Raw genomic sequence first — 17,471 nt, 5'->3', positions numbered from 1 at the left:
TCCCTTCTCCTTAGCTACGGTAGGTGGAGAGAGCAAACCAGTATCTGGAGAGGTGTCCAGTCCACTGGCCTCTCCTAGTACCTCACACCAGTCCAAAGTCTCAAAATGGGTGTACAACTGGTATTCTAAAGGGTCTATTGAACCCTTCCACTCTTCCTCCATGCCTGAATGCTTCACAAAACGCTCAGGCAATGACCAAAAGCCACTGGGCTCAGTCAGTGCTGGATTCGGCGTTGACAGACGCTGATTTGACTGGGTAAAAGATAAGAAATCTGCAGCTAGAAGTTGCTATCAGATGAACAAGTTACTTGCCTTTAGTAACGCATTATCTGGTAGAGACGATATCTAGCTGCAGATTCCACCAATGCCCCCCGCTCTACAGTCACATTTCTAGGGCTAGGGTTGTTCCCCTTTCAGGGCTCTTGTTTGGGCATACACTAATCAGTTCACTTCATTGTCTTCGCTCCTGGCGTGGGAAGTCGTTGGCGCCACACCACTACCACTTTCCGATGCCAAAGATGTCTCCTCTTCAGCGCTAGATGGCGTCCGATGCTGCGTCGGTGGAGCAGCCTTTCTCAGGCACTTTTCCTCAGCTCTTTGTGGGGCCCCTCCTATTTTTCTTTCTGAGGACACTATTGTGGCGGTGAGGGGGAAGAATTGGGGTTTCTCCAAGCCATCTCTGACACTACCCAACCTCCTCTGGAGGACAGCTAACTCAGTGAGTTGGGTGAAACTAGTGACTTGAAGTCTTCCCCAGTCTCTGACCTCCTTTCTTGATTTGCTACAGAGGGGAGCTTCTCTCTGGCTGACATGCTCAGGCAATTGCTGTGGTTTTAGATTTAATACTACCTTTTGTGGAAATAACGGCTGAACCGTTACTTTGTGGCCTCAATCGGGGCCAAACCGGGCAGTGTAGTGAAGCTCTATCTGACATTTTGTTGGGGGCTTGGGCTAAACCTGTTACAGGGTCCTCTGTGGATCGATCGGTTTCTTGCAGACACCGTCCAAAGAAACTTTCTTTCCCAAATTTAGAAGATATTTTTAAAGATGATAAATATGTGAAATGTAATATGAAGTTCTTTGTGTTAAATGTGCTGCTTTATTGTTTTTGAAATACGAACAGCAACACAGGTGCCAGCGCAGAGTGGTCTGACGCCAGGCGGCAAATGATCAAAGCTCTGTAGTTGGGGGAGTAAGGGTTTAGGGAGAAGAAGCTGGAATGTTTGCTCCTAGTGGGTGGTTTATTTGGTACACTGGGGCTGTATATATCCCTTTCTGCCAGATAAATTATGCAAAAAAGAAGTAACAAATCCTCAGTAGTTCTCAAGGAGAGCATCCTCATCTGAAGCGTTCTACAGCACCATCAACATATGTATGTGTTGTAGGATTAGCACAGCATCATTCACAAGGAAGCTGGAAAAGCGTCAAGGCCTTTTGCCATTTTTGTTACAAAGTCTTTAAGCATAAAGTGCTATTCATTCTGAGCTGAAAAATGACAAAAGCCTTTTACCATTCTAAGTACTGTATTACTCCTTTGTACTAGTAAAATGCATTCCAAGCCAACCTAAAATAACGAAAAGCAGTTCCTGACACGTGTTTCACTCTTATTAGAGCTTTGTCCAGTCACAAGGGAGAACCCAGCCTAAGTCCACACAGTGCCCTTTCAAGCTTGGTGTGCTCCGTAAATTAGGCAAAAATGGAAGTAAGGAACCCCTTCAAGTTCCCAGCTTTAGACAGAGAGTAGTTCATTTTATATGTAGCAGGCTACAACTCCACTGGCACTCTAAATCAGATATATATATATATTTAAATAATAAATTCATGGTTATAACATTTATTGAAAATATTTCATCCTTTGTGTCTCTTTTAATAGCCTGTAGCGCAAAGAGTTGATCTGCTGAGTGAGAAGATTATGGACGAAATTCTGGAAGACACAGCTCTGGATCTCTGGAGTATGGAACGGGGTGATTCTCTGCGGTCTGAGGCAATGGCCATGCAGGACAGCTCAAGCCTTGAGATCATGCTACATAGAATGGAGGAGATGGAAGTAAGTACATGGCACCTTATAGACGGCACAGAAATATGGTATTCATCTCATCCTGTTGGGTATAAGCAGCACCACAGACAATTAAATGGAATTTCCAGCTACAGTACATTCTCTTTCCAGCTTTTTTTTTTAAATCAGATGTTTGTATCCTGTAGCTAAGCAGGATTAGATGCCATTCTGCCACCCAATATTTTTTCTTTTTGTCAGGTGTTGGTACAAGTGTTTTTAGTGAGACTGGATTAAATGATACAAAATATTTGTCTTCGGTCAAGAAAAATGAGGTTAAAGTTGATAATATTGAAATTCCTAAAATCCTCTGCTTCTCATTGGGCTCCGTATTGTGAAGCACTGTATACAAAAATGAAAAATAAAAAGATAAGAAAGTAATACAAATATGCATGTATGGTAGACAGCACATCAAAAGGTTGGATAAGTCTCCTTAAGCACTTTCATGAAATCCCTTCCTAAGATTTTCCATACTGACATTTCTTTCTGCTAAGTTCTTCCATTTCAAGTCCTGCCACCTGGTCCAGCAATTTAATTGTTGAAAGGAATCATTTCTGAAATAAAAATTCGATTAAATATGTGCTTTTCCTAAAAATAATTCTTGTGGTCAAAGTTGTTTCTTAATTGTTCTCCTTTTTGATTCTCTACCCAGCTTGTAGAGCTGCACTTTTAGAGAACCGTTAAGCTTTGGGATATAACCCCAAACAGTTTGTAGATTGCTTAAACTCCAATCGAGAAAAATATGGCCAACAGTGAGATGTTCACTGTGGGCCAGATGTAGGTAAATTCAATTTAGCGAGTCCTTAATAGCAATTTTTACCGAATCGCTATTAAGGATTGGCTAAATTGAATGTAGGTAGCAATCTCAAAAATATTTGCGATTCCTTAAGGAATCGCAAATTGAGATTCGCAATCAAGGAATACCATTCCATTCATTCCTATGGGCCAACAGGCCTATAGGAATGAATAGGATTTGCGCCCGCAATTTGCGAGTAACCAAGAGGCACTCGCAAATTGTGGGTGCAATTTCAAGGATGCAAGTGTTCCAAAAAGATACATGGCACTTTTAAAAAAGCAAAACAGTTCTTTTTAAAGGAAATCGCTATTTACCCCCAACCTGAAGTTGGTGGTAACTAGCGATTCCTTAAGGCTAAAGTGCATTTCTTTTGTGCTACTTACATTGCATTTGAGGAATCGCAATTTGCTATTCCTTATATGCAATCGCAAAATAGGGAATCACAATTTTTGAGATTGCTTATTTTGCGAGTAGGTTTAATCTTATCTACATTGCTCAAAGCCAAATAGTGATCGCAAAGGCTGAAATTCTGAGAATTTCGGCGTTTGCGATCGCTATTTGGCTTCCTAAATCTGGCCCTGAGTACAGTATTTTGTGTACTGACTAATTATATTCCTCTGCCGCCCTAATTATGTGAAATAGTCAGGATTCCTTAATTGCTGCAACAGTCTCCTCTTAACCTCAAATTAGTGCCAAAACCAAAGAAAAAAACAAAAGAAACCAGTAATGATAATTTCAACTGAATACTTCTGCCCATGGATTTCTGACCGTATCCTCAGATTCCAGACTGGTTCTTAAGAACTTTCCATGGGATTGTCATGCGGGCCAGTACATGGTACCATATGGCTTCGTAATGTCTCTGAAGTAACAAAGAAGTCTTATTTAATCACCACTCCTGTAAGCTGATGTTGGTCCTTTTCAACTTCTTTTGATGCAGATCCAGAGCTTCAGTCCCAACTTGTTAGTTTTCTGACCACTAAAAATGACTTATAATCAGTGTGCCAAGGACAAAGTCTTGCCCAAGATGTACTGTGACATCAGGAAGCATTTGTTGATCATGGAACTGCACAGGCTTGGGCTCCAGTAACAACTGTTGTGTGCAGTAAATACATAAAGTATTTTCTTCATCCTGGAGGATACGGAACATTCTCAATGAGATTCATTTTTTCCGGGAGGGAGATAAAGTTGCCAACGTAGTCTGCTAGGTCTGCTGGCACCATGCATCATAATAGCCATAGTGGATCTCTCCAGCGATGCCTCTGAATGCATTGGTTCCAACACAGAGACGATCTCTTTGCTCTGTCGTCATTTCTCTGGACTCTGCGGCAGACTTCCCCTAGCAGTCGGACCCCGATACAAGAGAACCCTGTTGCCCACCACCAGTAATAGCTCCAATAGTGACAGATTCATCAAGTTCAGGGTAGCGTGCACATCTTGAAGAACCTGAGATCTTAGGGCTCGTTTCAATGGTAGAACATGTGTTACACATCAACAGGCTCGAACTGCTGATGAATCATCTGGTCCTGAAAGCTTTACTTCCCTCACTTTGTGGTTTGGCAGACAACATCAGAGCGATGCTGTATGTCAACATTCGTAGTGGCGTGGTGTTGCATATTGTCTTCCAGGAAGCACTGAGACTCTGTGCCTTGGTGCGGGCACATTGGTTCTGGGTAGTAGCCAACAATCGGGCAGGATGCCTGAACATAAGAGCCGATTCCCAGAGTCTGCGTCATCTTACTGACCAAGAGTGGGGTCTCAATCCTAATGTGGTCTACGATATCTTCGCACTGTGGGGCACTCCTCTGGTGGACCTGTTTGCCACCTTTTAGAATGCGCACTACCTACAGTTCTGTGCCCTCTAGTTTATTGTGCAGGGACCCTACAGGGATGTGTTTCGGTTGACATGGGAGTTTCTGCTTCATTACATATTTCCCCCATGCCCTTAAGTCTGCAAAAGCTGCTGAAGATGAATTGAGTGGGCCAAAGAAGTGTGGCTCACTGGTTAGAGCAGGCAGACCCTGAAGCAGAGGTCAGACCCGGGACCAGGGTTCAATTCCCGATGCGGCAGGGTCTTGAGCTCAAATGTCCACGGACTCGATAATTCTCGCTTCGGTGCCTGACCTAATCATGGGTTCACACTCTGCAACTCTGGGCATTAAGCTTGCTTAATCTCCACAACGCCCCTCCCCCCCGAGGCGGGATGATTGGCTTTCACCTTGGGGATGCCCTGTAGGGGCTATCTCACAGGGAAAAGCCAGGACGGGTTCCCAAGGCAAGCGCCGAGATACCTCCCCGGTGATTCGAGCGCTATATAAGAACATACAAAAACAAAAAAAGTTGTCATCATGAACGCCCCAGACTGGCCACAGAGGTTATGGTATGCAGTCCTCTTTTGACTCTTCCTGTGTTTACCTGCTCCAGCAACCTCACAGGACAGAAATTCTCTTCTGTTCTGAGGTGCAAATTGTACATCTCACCCTCCTGAGCCACTACATTCATTTTTGGAGATTCAACAGGGAAAGGTGAGCTACTTTCAACTGCTGTCGTAAGTGATTGACTTTGTCTTATCTGTGCGTCACCTCTCCATGAAGTCTTTATAAGTTGGTCGTTGTACTGCTTTGTTCCTTGGTTCACAAACTAAGGTTTGGTTGGTTCCGTTGAAGGCACACTTTTTTAATGTTTTACTTTTTTCCTCTTTCTTTGGCCAAGCAAGGTTAAATGGTTGGCAGAGTTAAAGTTTACTGCAACAATATTGCTTATGAAAACTGTTAGAAGTGTATGGAACTAAGTTGTATTTACCAAGAGCTTGCAGAAATGCAGTGAGTCCTCCATTTCATCAACCATGAGCGGCACCTGAACTGACCCATATAGGCTTGACGTTTCTGTGACGAGGAAGAAGGATAGTTCTAGATGCTTATTCGAGGCTTGTGTAGTGTGAATCCTCAAGCCCATATGTCTGCCCATGTCTTGGGGTTTTGTTCTGGAGGTATGAGTGGGTCAAGCAACAACGTGAGAGTGGGCAGGACAAGCAACAATGACGTGGGGCCCTGGACGGACAGGGCAATCCACAACAATGCGGGAGGGGGATCGGATGGAACAGACCAGCAACATCAGTGTTGGAGGGGGAGGCAAGCAACAATGCAGAAGGGACAGGGCAAGCAACAATATTGTGGGTCGGACGGGCAAGCAGCATAAACAGCAGCAGCAAAAGCTCCAGTATGTGCGTCGGGCCCCAGAGCGAAGACTAAACCAAGGGCCGGGAGTACAAGTGACCCCCCCACCATTGAATAAAATCTTACATAGTCCTCCCCCTCACCTCCACAGTGCGTCACAGCCCTCAGGCTCCTGTCGACAGTTACAGCGCGCCTCGGAACCGAGACAGGTCTGTAATTTTCTCGATCCCAAACTTTAAACCAAGAATAGGTGTGATGGATTCAACTATGTTCGAGGCATGTGGGCTGCTGAAATCATATCTTGTGCATAGATCGCCGCCTAGTGTTGGGTCCGGATGATTGCACTTGTTGTCTTGGAAGAGTCTTCGAAGTATCATGAGGTAGGTGACTCCTCCCCTGGACTAGAGTGCGCATGGGCATCCTCTCCATCCTCAGATTGTTTTTTTCTGCCATTGGGTTCGGATGCAAACTCCTGTACTCCAACTTTGGAATAAAAAACAAAACTTTTCTAAAGGCCAAAAGGCCTTCGATTCGACTGTATTGTTCTCGCTCGGTATCTCTCTACTCGATCCAGCCTTCCATCTTCAAGCGGTCGTCGACGCGGGCCGTTGGGCCTTTTCGACGCCACGTGAGCCGACCGTCGATGGAAAGAAGCCCGTTTAAAAGGTGCCCACAATGCCACTCCAAGTTCCCACATACTGATAAGCACTCAGTATGCAACAAGTGCCTTTCTCCAGACCATAAGGAGGAAAGCTGTCCGGCCTGCGCACAGTTTTGATCCAAGAAAACAATTTGGAACTGACGTGCCGCCAGGCAAGAAATGCAGCGACAGGCACCCGACCCGCACAACATCTTCGATGATGATCAAGACCTACAAGAAGCGCCAGACTCGGACCTAGAGATCGTCACCATAGAGGACTACTCGGACTCCGATGACGACATCCCGCCGGGGCACATCTGAGTACCCTGCCCCCGACGCCATCTATCCCGTTAACAACGGCTCCGGTCAAGGCATCGCCAAAGGGCCTTAGCCAAGATCATAGAAAAGTTTTGCTTGCCTCGCCATCCGGCTTGACTCCGAAACCGAAACCTTCCGAAACACCAGGGCCCAGTAACATCGTCCCAAAGAAGGTTCCAGAGCCAAAGAAGGTCGTCGACCGGAAGGGCGTCGATCCGAAAACGGCCGCACCGCCAAAGAGCGTCGAGCCGAAAAAGACTGTCGACCCCAAGAAGGCCGTGCAGCCCAAACTTGTCGAGCCAAAAGTGGTTGTCCACCCGAACAAGGCCACGCAACCAAAGGGCGCCGAACCAAAGAACGTCGCCGACCCAAACAAGCCTTCGGCACCAAAATCCGTCGACCCGGCAAAAGGCGCCGTACCTAAGCCGCGTCGAAGCCGGAACGACCTATCGGCCCAAAGACACCGTCTCCAAAGACACCAGTCGATCCAAAAAAGACAATAGACTCGGAAAAGGAGCCAAAGAAGGTCGTCGACCCGAAGGGCGTCGATCCGTAAACGGCCGCACCGCCAAAGAGCGTTGAGCCGAAAAAGACAGTTGACCCCAAGAAGGCCGTGCAGCCCAAACTTGTCGAGCCCAAAGTGGTTGTCCACCCTGTTGGAACTGGGGTCACCAGTCCCCTAGGGTAGCATGGCACGAGCGGGTAGGCATCCGAAAGCTTATGTGTTAAGCGACCATACAGCACACTCAACCACTGAGTCAGAAACATGGGCATGCAATTAGTGACACCACTCCAGTGAGCTTGTGTAAAAACTCAAGTAAACTTTATTAAGATAGAGCAGGATCAGGGTATTAGGAATTCATCATAAAATTAGCTTCATGGCTCTCTTTTCAGATACCTGTGTGTCAACACTGGGCATTAAACTTCTGTTGAATAAATATTAGATATTCCATAAATATTAAATATTGGATAAATGCATTTTTTGTAAAACTCAGGCCTGACCTATGCCTTGCCCCTGGTCAGCACCTGCATCAAATACATTAAGGAGTTACAACAGAAAGCATTTCAATAAATAACAGTAGGTTTCTACTTTTTACTCCCCAAGCAAAGCTGAGCGTTTCAGAACAGCAACATGTAAATAAATCACTGTAGGCTTCTAATAAATATAGCACTACGTGGAAGTAAACATTTCATTAGGAATAAACAACCTCGTGGGTAGGTATAACCATTTTAGGAATCACTCCTAGTAGGAATAAGCATTAGGCAGGTTAACAGTTGAAGGAAAACTTCATTAGTTATGCATCAACCTTTCAATCAATATGCATTTCACCATATTATGCATCAACACATTTCATTAGAGGCCAAGCATTTTCTTAGCAGTAACCTCTTTACCCTACAGATTAAATTATCATCTAAGAGGGCATCAGCAGACCCCTAACTAGGGTAGAATAACCATCCTACTAGGTACGAACTAACTTCTCACCACCCCCCGTGACTAAACAGGCCTTTAACACTCAGGCAGGAAGAACCATCCCCTAAGCGTAGGTAAAACGTTTCCTTAGTCAGGAATAAACATTTCAGGGAATAGGAGTAACCCTTCCTCTGGAACAAAAATTTAGCTTTCGTTGACATTCAGCAACCTCCTTATTTCATTAGGTATACTCTTGTTTGCAGGTGAGAATCAACATTCCATAGAGCCCACCTCTGCAAGAAATTCATGAGAATCATTTAGGCATGTTTCATGTACAGCTACACCTAACCACCAGTAGGCATTCAGGGGGTCTAACATTGAACAGGAGCCACCCTATTTCATTAAAGGTAGAACATTCAATTTTCTCTTATGCACATTTCATTAGTGTATTATGCACATTTCTTTTAAATACAAAGCATTTCATTAAGCTACAAATACACTATGCGAAAGGGCCTACATCTGCTAGCATTTAGCTTATATACTCCTCCCCTGGATCAGGAGTAAACATGTTCAGTTCCAGGCAACCTTCCCTTTTCCCCTAACAGGGGTTACCTTCCTCTGTTCCCCAGTCTCAGGACCTAAATGATGACCTGTCCTGGTTTTAGTACTGACAGGGGCCAATCGGGCCCAACAATAGTCTTCCCCAGGGGAGGGGCGAACTCGAGGTCTCATGCGACCTTCCGCCCTCCTCCCCGGGGGTTACCTGCTTTCTTCGGCCCTTCCCGGGCCCTTGCGTAGGCGTCAATACCTGGTTGATTTCTTAATAGTTCTGTGGTGATTTTGTTTCTTCTTGGCGCTTTATGTTCCTTACGCCTGGTTTCTTCTTAGCGCTTTATGTTTCTTGCGCCCTTGTAAGTTTCAGTTGGTTTCTTGTTTCCTTGAAGGGGGTTAAGTTGGTGGCTGGTGTTAGATCTCCTCAGCCAGTTCCCTTCAAGCAGACCGGGGGTTCCCCTTCCGCCGGGCCAGGTCAGAGGGGCAAATTCAGGATACCTCAACACTTGATAGGCAGCACCTAGGCCCTGTCTCTACCAGTGTCATAGGCCCCTGTCTAGGCCCCACCGCCTAAAGCTCCTGCGTAGGTTCTCCCCCAGGTCTGCGCTCCCTCAGTCTGACAGGAAAGTTTCCCTCCCTCTCCTTTTATAGTGCCAGTTGACAGTTGGTAGTGGCATTTGGTGTCACCTCACCTGTTCAAGAAGGTTCCAGGAGGTTCTAGGAGGTTCCACCATTCTGGCTATGGGCAAGCTAGTATAGATACATTGTTTGAAGGGTTCTTGCCAGCTCCTGACCACTAGAATGCGCCCACAAAGACCGCGCTGCAGTAGCAGGGGTCAGTGGCGGCCATGTTCGGGGAAGAGGGCACCTGCACCTTAACATTACTTTAACATTACACAGGGCTTTCTCCATTACACAAGGCCTATACACTTTTGTTACTATGGGGGACATCCTAAATTAAGGGAGTAAAAAGTGAAATATTCTGGGGAAAGGGCCAAGTCCTACACACTCGAAAAAGGCCACGCAACCATAGGGCACTGAACCAAAGAAGGTCGCCGACCCAAACAAGCCTTCGGCACCAAAATCCGTCGACCCGGCAAAAGGCGCCGTACCTAAGCCGCGTCGAAACCGGAACGACCTATCGGCCCGAAGACACCGTCTCCAAAGACACCAGTCGATCCAAAAAAGACAATCGACTCGGAAAAAGACACTCGTCCAAAGAAACCAACTCCAGTCGATCCAAACAGGAACATCGACTCGGAAGAGGACACTCCTCCAAAGAAGCCTACGGAACACAAAAAACGCGTCGAGCCGAAAGTCATGGTCGAACCGAAAAAAGGCCCGGAGCTGAAAAAATCGACTTCTAAACCAAAAGTCGTCGAAAAACCAAGGTCGAACATTCAAACCACGACTGTTCCACCCAGAAGAACTCTTCCACCCAGATCCCTGTGACGACCAAGCAAAAATTTACATCAACCCAGAGACTGGTAAAGTTACCATCCTGCATAGGAAAAAGAGGCCTTTGGACGTTGCACCGCAGTCCCCTATTCCACTGAAGAAAAAGGACTTTGAGACTTCTCCTTCCAGACCCTTCATTCCTTTTCAACCTATCATGCCTACTACTCCTTTTAATCCATTCACTCCTTATTCTCCTTCTCATCACGGGGATGATGAAGGTAACACAGGGGATGAGCCACAGCCTCAATATGACTTCCCACAGGACCCTGAACCACAAGAGGAACCATGGGAAGAGCCAACTGACCCTTACAACACCCATACCATACCCGATATGTCCTCCTATCCTACTAAGCCATCACCTACTGATGACACCGTAGTTTTTAATCAACTAATAGACAGGGCTGCACAGTTCCACAACGTGGATATGCATAACGACCCTATTGAGGAAGACTTCTTGTTTGACACCTTCCCTACATCAGAAAAAAGTGTCAAAACACTTCCCATGTTAAAGGGAGTTCTGAAACATGCACCTGGCATGTTTAAGGATATAGCCAGGGCACGGATAATCAACCCCAGAATAGAAAAGAAGTATAGGGCAGCTCCTACAGACCCTACTTACATCAAAGGGCAGTTACCACTTGATTCCCTCGTAGTGGCCAACGCACGTAAAAGAGCCAACTCCCAAACCACAGGGGAGGCACCTCCCCCAGACAAGGAATCAAAGATACTAGAGGCATCAGGGAAAAGAGTAGCAGCACAAGCCTCCAACTCGTGGAGGATCGCTAATACACAAGCCCTACTGGCTCGTTACGACAGGGCGCATTACGACCAGCTAGAGACCCTAATGCAACACCTACCTGAGCCTTTCAAAGCACAGGCCTAAGATCTCATACAGGAAGGAAAATTCATAACAAACGCCTCCATCAAGTGCGCGCTTGACGCAGCAGACACAGCAGCTAGGTCAATCAACACTAGCGTTCTACTCCGCAGACACGCATGGCTGCGCATTTCTGGCTTTAAAAATGAAGTGCAGTACACTATCCTTAACCAACCTGTTAATCAGGATTTTCTATTTGGCCCTGCTGTCGATACGATTTTAGATAAAATGAAAAAGGACACAGAGACGGTAAAATCAATGGGGGCATTGCAATTTCAACAACATAGGGGCTCCTTTCGTCGCTCCTCGTACAGGGCAAATACACGAGGACATGCCTCACAAACAACGGCCTCATATAAAGGTAACACACAAAGTTCCTTTACAAAAAACACTACCAGAGGAGACTACAGAGGTAACAATACTAAAGGAAGAGGTCGTGGAGGCAATAACATCAGAGCCTTCACTGCCTCAAAACAGTGACTCTATTACACAGCCTCCAGACCACTTAACACCGGTCGGAGGCAGACTCCAACAGTTCCTACCTGTCTGGAACGCAATTACCACAGACAGGTGGGTGAGAGAAATTATCCAGTCTGGCACTGCCTAGAACTGACTTCTAGACCACCAAACATACCTCCCAGACATCGTCCAATGTCCAGAGAACACATCACCCTGTTAAAACAAGAGGTGAACTGCATGCTAGATAAGGGGGCCATAGAGCAAGTCCGTTTCCACCAGCGAAGGGACAGGGGTATACTCCCTATATTTCCTTCTTCCCAAGAAGGATGGCTCTCTCATACCCATATTGGACCTCAGACCCCTAAATCAATACATACTGTCAGAGCACTTTCATATGATAACAACAAGTGCTCCCGTTGCTACAACAAGGGGATTTCCTAGCAACACTGGACCTCAAAGATGCGTATTTCCACATACCCATCCATCCAGCCCACAGAAAAAACCTCAGGTTCACAATAGAAGGTCAACACTACCAATTCAAGGGTTTGCCTTTCGGGGTTACCACGGCTCCAAGAGTGTTTACAAAATGCTTAGCGACAGTGGCAGCACATCTAAGGAGGCAGCACGTCCATGCGTACCCTTGCCTGGACGATTGGCTAATACAAGCAAAATCGTACCAACAATGTGCAGCACACACGTCTCGGACAATCCAGCTGCTACACAGTTTAGGATTTTCAATCAACTATACAAAATCACACCTGCAACCGTCCTACATACAGCAGTACCTGGGAGCCACCATAAACACCTCACTGGCAAAGGCATATCTAAACTCAGCAAGGATAGCCAGTATGCAGACACTCATTCGCAAATTCCTGCCACAACACTCTTTGCCAGCTCAGGTCTTCATGCAACTCATAGGCATGATGGCCTCCTGCATATTCATTGTCCCCATGCCAGACTCCGGATGCGCCCATTGCAGGAATGCCTAGCACGGCAATGGAACCAGGCTCAAGGACAACTAAAAGACCTAGTGTTGATAGACAGTCGCACTCACAACTCTCTGCAGTGGTGGAACCCACAAGGGGCGACTGTTCCAAGAGCCGGTTCCGCAAGTAGTAATAACAGCGGACGCATCTCTTGACAGGCTGGGGAGCCCATCTCCTTCAACACACTGTACAGGGGCTCTGGACAAACAAACAGAAAAGGCTGCATATCAGCCAACTAGAGTTGCTAGCGATATTCCTAGCCCTAAAAGCATTTCAGAAATACTTTCACAGCAAGGCGGTGTTGATCCGGACGGACAACATGACCCCCCAGAAACAGGGAGGAACGCACTCTCCACAGCTGTCCCATCTGGCACAAAGCATCTGGAAGTGGGCGATTCCCAAAAACATTTTTCTCCTAGCAGAACATCTTCCAGGGAAGGACAACCAAGTTGCAGACCTGCTCAGCAGGCACAGCCAGTAATTACACGAATGGGAGATTCACTCCCAGGTCCTTCAGCCATTCTTCAAGAAGTGGGGTCACCCATAAATAGACCTGTTAGCCACAAAAGAAAACTCGAAATGCCAATACTTTGTCGCCAGGTTCCCACATCCATTGTCACAGGGCAATGCGATATGGATGAACTGGTCAGGCAGATTTGTGTACGCTTTTCCCCCAGCACCACTGATCCCGCTGGTGGCACGCAAACTGCGGCAACACTCCCTCACACTAATCCTAGTTGCTCCCACATGGGCGAGACAACCACAACGTTCCCGGAACTCTCAGTAGTTCCCCATCAAAGACTGCACCTTGAACCTCATCTTCAAACTCATAACCATGAAGAAATCAGACACCCAGATCCCAATCAAATGAACCTAGCGATCTGGCTCCTGAGGTCTTAGAGTTTGGATACCTTAACTTGCCCCCAGATTGCATGAATATCATTTGGGAGGCAAGAAGACCAACCACATGAGCGTGCTATGCAGCTAAATGGAAAAGATTTGTTATTTACTGCACCAATAACCAAACCAACCCCTTAGATGCTTCAATACAAAACATAATATGTTACCTGCTGCACCTACAAAGATGTAACTTAGCATACTCTTCAATACGGCTACACCTCGCTGCCATATCAGCATACCTCCAAAACAGGCAACACCTTTCACTGTTTAGAATACCAGCAATCAAAGCCTTCATGGAGGGTTTAAAAAGGGTGATTCCTCCTAGGCACCCCCCTTCCCCAGTCTGGATCTCAATATAGTGCTTACCAGACTCCTGGGCCCTCCTTTCGAACCTTTACATTCATGCGAACTACAATTCCTAAAGTGAAAAGTTGCATTCTTGGTAGCCATCACCTCACTCAGAAGAGTGAGTGAATTACAAGCGCTTACAATTCAAGAACCTTTCATGCAAATACATGCCAACAGGGTTCCAGTGTTCTTTCAAAATCCACAGTCAGTAGCTGAGAGAGCCCTGCACACTCTAGACATAAAGAGAGCTCTACTTTACTATGTGGACAGAACTAAATCCTTTAGGAAAACAAAGCAACTGTTTGTTGCCTTTGCACCACAACACAAGGGGAATCCAATTTCAAAATCAGGAATAGCCAGATGGATAGTTAAATGCATTCAAATATGCTATCAAAAGGCAAAACGCACTTTAACCGTTCCCCCAAGAGCACACTCCACTAGGAAAATGGGGGCATCCATGGCTTTCCTAGGAAATATTCCTCTTGAAGATATCTGTAAGGCAGCCACATGGACCACCTACACAATTTCACAAAACACTACTGTGTAGATGGGCAGACAAAACAGCAAGCTGCTGTAGGCCAGGCTGTCCTCAAAACTCTTTTTCAAACTGCTGCAGCTGGCACAGGTAGCCACCGCTAGAGGAGATACTGCTATACAGTCTATGCACAAGATATGAATTCAGCAGCCCACATGCCTCGAACGGAATATGCTACTTACGAATGGGAGATTCACCCCCAGGTCCTTCAGCCATTCTTCATTGTTCTTGGCATGGAAGGGCTGCTGACATTCATATCGCCCGCCCTCCTCCCCGGTGCCTGTAGCAGCTGCAGCATTCTCTCTGGCATGGCCATCTCTTACTTTACTATCTCCATCTCTGACACAATGGCGAAAAACAATCTGAGGATGGAGAGGATGCCCATGCGCACTGTAGTCCAGGGGAGGAGTCGCCTATCTCGTGATACTTCGAAGACTCTTCCAAGACAACAAGTACAATCATCCGGACCCAACACTAGGCGGCGATCTATGCACTAGATATGAATGTCAGCAGCCCTACATGCCAAGAACAGATGCATACTGGTAAGTAGCATATTCCTTAACACTCACCACCACTGTGTCTTCCCTATCCCGAGCCCCTTCCTCACGTCCCTATCTTCCAGTTTCTTTTTTGTCTTACCTTTGTTGTTCCTAATTTTTCAGTATTATTACGTAACCCACTCTTACCCTTCCATCCGGATATCTTTTCTTCATCGTGAGTGGATGTTGAGATAGTGAATCTAATGTAAAGTATTGATGTGAGTTTCATTTACTCCCATCTCACAGGCCTGATAAGGGGTATTTGAAGTCTCCTCAGATCCACATTTCCCATTTCTTCATCTCAACCTTGGAGATGCCCTCCTTGAGACATGGGAGGCAGGACAGAAATGCAGGTTGACGACATTCTCCAATCACAAACTCCTAAAAAAGTAAATTATTAAACATTGGCAGAGCCATGAATAGAGGAAGTAGAACATACCCAGTACCAACCTAATGGATTCCCTTACTAGACATTTGGCTGCAGAACCTGAAACTACCCAACATGCTGTGTGGTATCTCCCTAGGGTAGAGAGCCAATACTCCTCTAGCTCATGACAGGATATGCAGAAATGCCACAGCTTTTAAGACTCTCAGCCTTGCCCTGGGAACATCATGGGAACAAAAAGTGAGTGACTAATTGCAACACTGAACTCTTAGCCTCCCCGGTCAGATGGGCTGAAGTACCTGGGGTGGATTATCAGGAAAGCTAAAACACAAAAGCAGCATTACGCATGTGTGCTTAACAACAAAGCTGTTCTGATCTTTCTTTCAGTTACCTGATAAAATGAAATAAGACTAGTTGACACTGCAAATCATAAAATTCTAGATGCAGTGAGTCCAATTTCTGTGTTTATGGTTATTGTCCCTTTTGTTACTTTTGCTATGTTTTTTCCTTGAAAAAATAAATAAGCATTGGCATAGCCAATAGGTCTCGCTTTTGGGACCTTATAAGTATTTAGTTATGCAGCACAATATCCTTGGTGCAGCAACATTAACTGTTGCATGGTGAAACACTTTTAAGGTCCCAAAGCCGAGACCTATTTGCTATGCCAATGCTTGTTTTTTAAAGTCTAGCTTGACAGCGCTCCTGTTCCCATGCCTTATGTGCTCACCAGAAAACAATTTGAAGCAGTACTAGAGAGGTGCTGTAGCTCATAATTTTGGCCTTGGGTATGTTTTTATTACACAATTAATTAAAATCATTGCAATCATGCTCTGTTAGAATCAGTATACAATGCATAGTTTCCAAGGTTATAAGAAGCATTGGCCGTGCGGCCCTAGAAGTGAGGAGAGGGTGGAGGAGGAGGGTTCACGCGCGAGCTGTAAGGCTTAATGAGCCATTACAGCAAGTCAGATGGCAGCTGTGCACGTCGCACGCGCTTGTGCGCGTAATAGCAAGCTGGTGGCCTTCAAAAGCCTGTGGGTAGCACTTTTAAAACCAGCTACTAAATTTCTCGCCAGAACAGCGCATGCGCTGGCTCTAGCGAGACCTAAAAAGATTGTGTCCATATGTAATGAAACTGGTACTCTGATACATGATATCGTCGGGTCTAGTTTGCGCTATATAAAACGCAAAAAAAATCCTGTGGGGAAATTGCTGCTTATATGATTCTGGCTGCAGCCAGGAAGACAATTTCCATCTGTGTACTTGGACCCATGACAGACTAGCCATGGTGCTTCCTGTATGACTTTGACTCGAATCACAGTACCTCAGCTCAGACGTTCATCCTTCCCAGGTTAACCAAAAGAATATTAAGATTGTACATTATGTGCGTGTTCAGATATTATTGTAGTGGGGAGCCATAGGGTTCATGGTTGTTTACATGAAGGCAGATTAAAGAATAATACCAGCAACCTTCGTCGGACGTGTCCAATTCAATTATTACAATTACCTAATATACGGTCACTCAAATATCAATGGTGTTAACCCAGGAGTCCACAGTGGGTCATTCTTCCGTCCAGGATGTATTGTGACATGCGAATTGTGGAGGCTTTCACAAATTAATCGCACAGGGCCTTTGAGCAAAAAAGCCTGTTAATCTGGAAATGTACAGGCACTTGGAGACATCAGATCTCTGTGATGCACACGCTGATTCCAGATATAAGGCCGCAGGCAAACAAATCTCCCAGAGTTGTTTTTCCCATCCTCTCTTTCACAAGAATTATGGCACCGTTGAAGCCCGGTAGATAAATGGCACAATCCCTGGGTTCCTTGACCTTGAACAGACAGGAGAAAATTTCAGCTGAACAGTGCAAAACTGCGGAGATGACCTAAATCAAATGTGGACTGTGTGCGCTTTATATATAAAGCATGAAGTCTCGCCACCAGCCGTCAGGAGGAGGGGTAATACAACTGAAAGATTAGCAGCATTAACTCTTGCTGCTCCTCCGTGCTCGGACACAAGTTTCATAGGGAAAAAGAGAGA

The 17,471-nt window shown here is 45.9% G+C and overlaps 1 protein-coding gene across 1 annotated transcript in view; it reads left to right on the top strand.

The window, feature by feature from the left end:
• KIAA0753 (KIAA0753 ortholog) overlaps nt 1-17,471 on the top strand; it is a 294,415-nt gene that overhangs the window by 218,504 nt on the left and 58,440 nt on the right. Inside the window, exon 13 of the mRNA XM_086954540.1 lies at nt 1,874-2,047. Within this exon, the coding sequence (XP_086810666.1) occupies nt 1,874-2,047 (174 nt within the window). The remainder of the gene's footprint in view (nt 1-1,873; nt 2,048-17,471) is intronic.

The sequence above is a fragment of the Lissotriton vulgaris genome, chromosome 2_1, assembly GCF_964263255.1.
Source record: "Lissotriton vulgaris chromosome 2_1, aLisVul1.2, whole genome shotgun sequence".
In the NCBI taxonomy this organism is placed as follows: domain Eukaryota; kingdom Metazoa; phylum Chordata; class Amphibia; order Caudata; family Salamandridae; genus Lissotriton; species Lissotriton vulgaris.
This window is presented reverse-complemented; position numbering and strand designations above follow the sequence as displayed.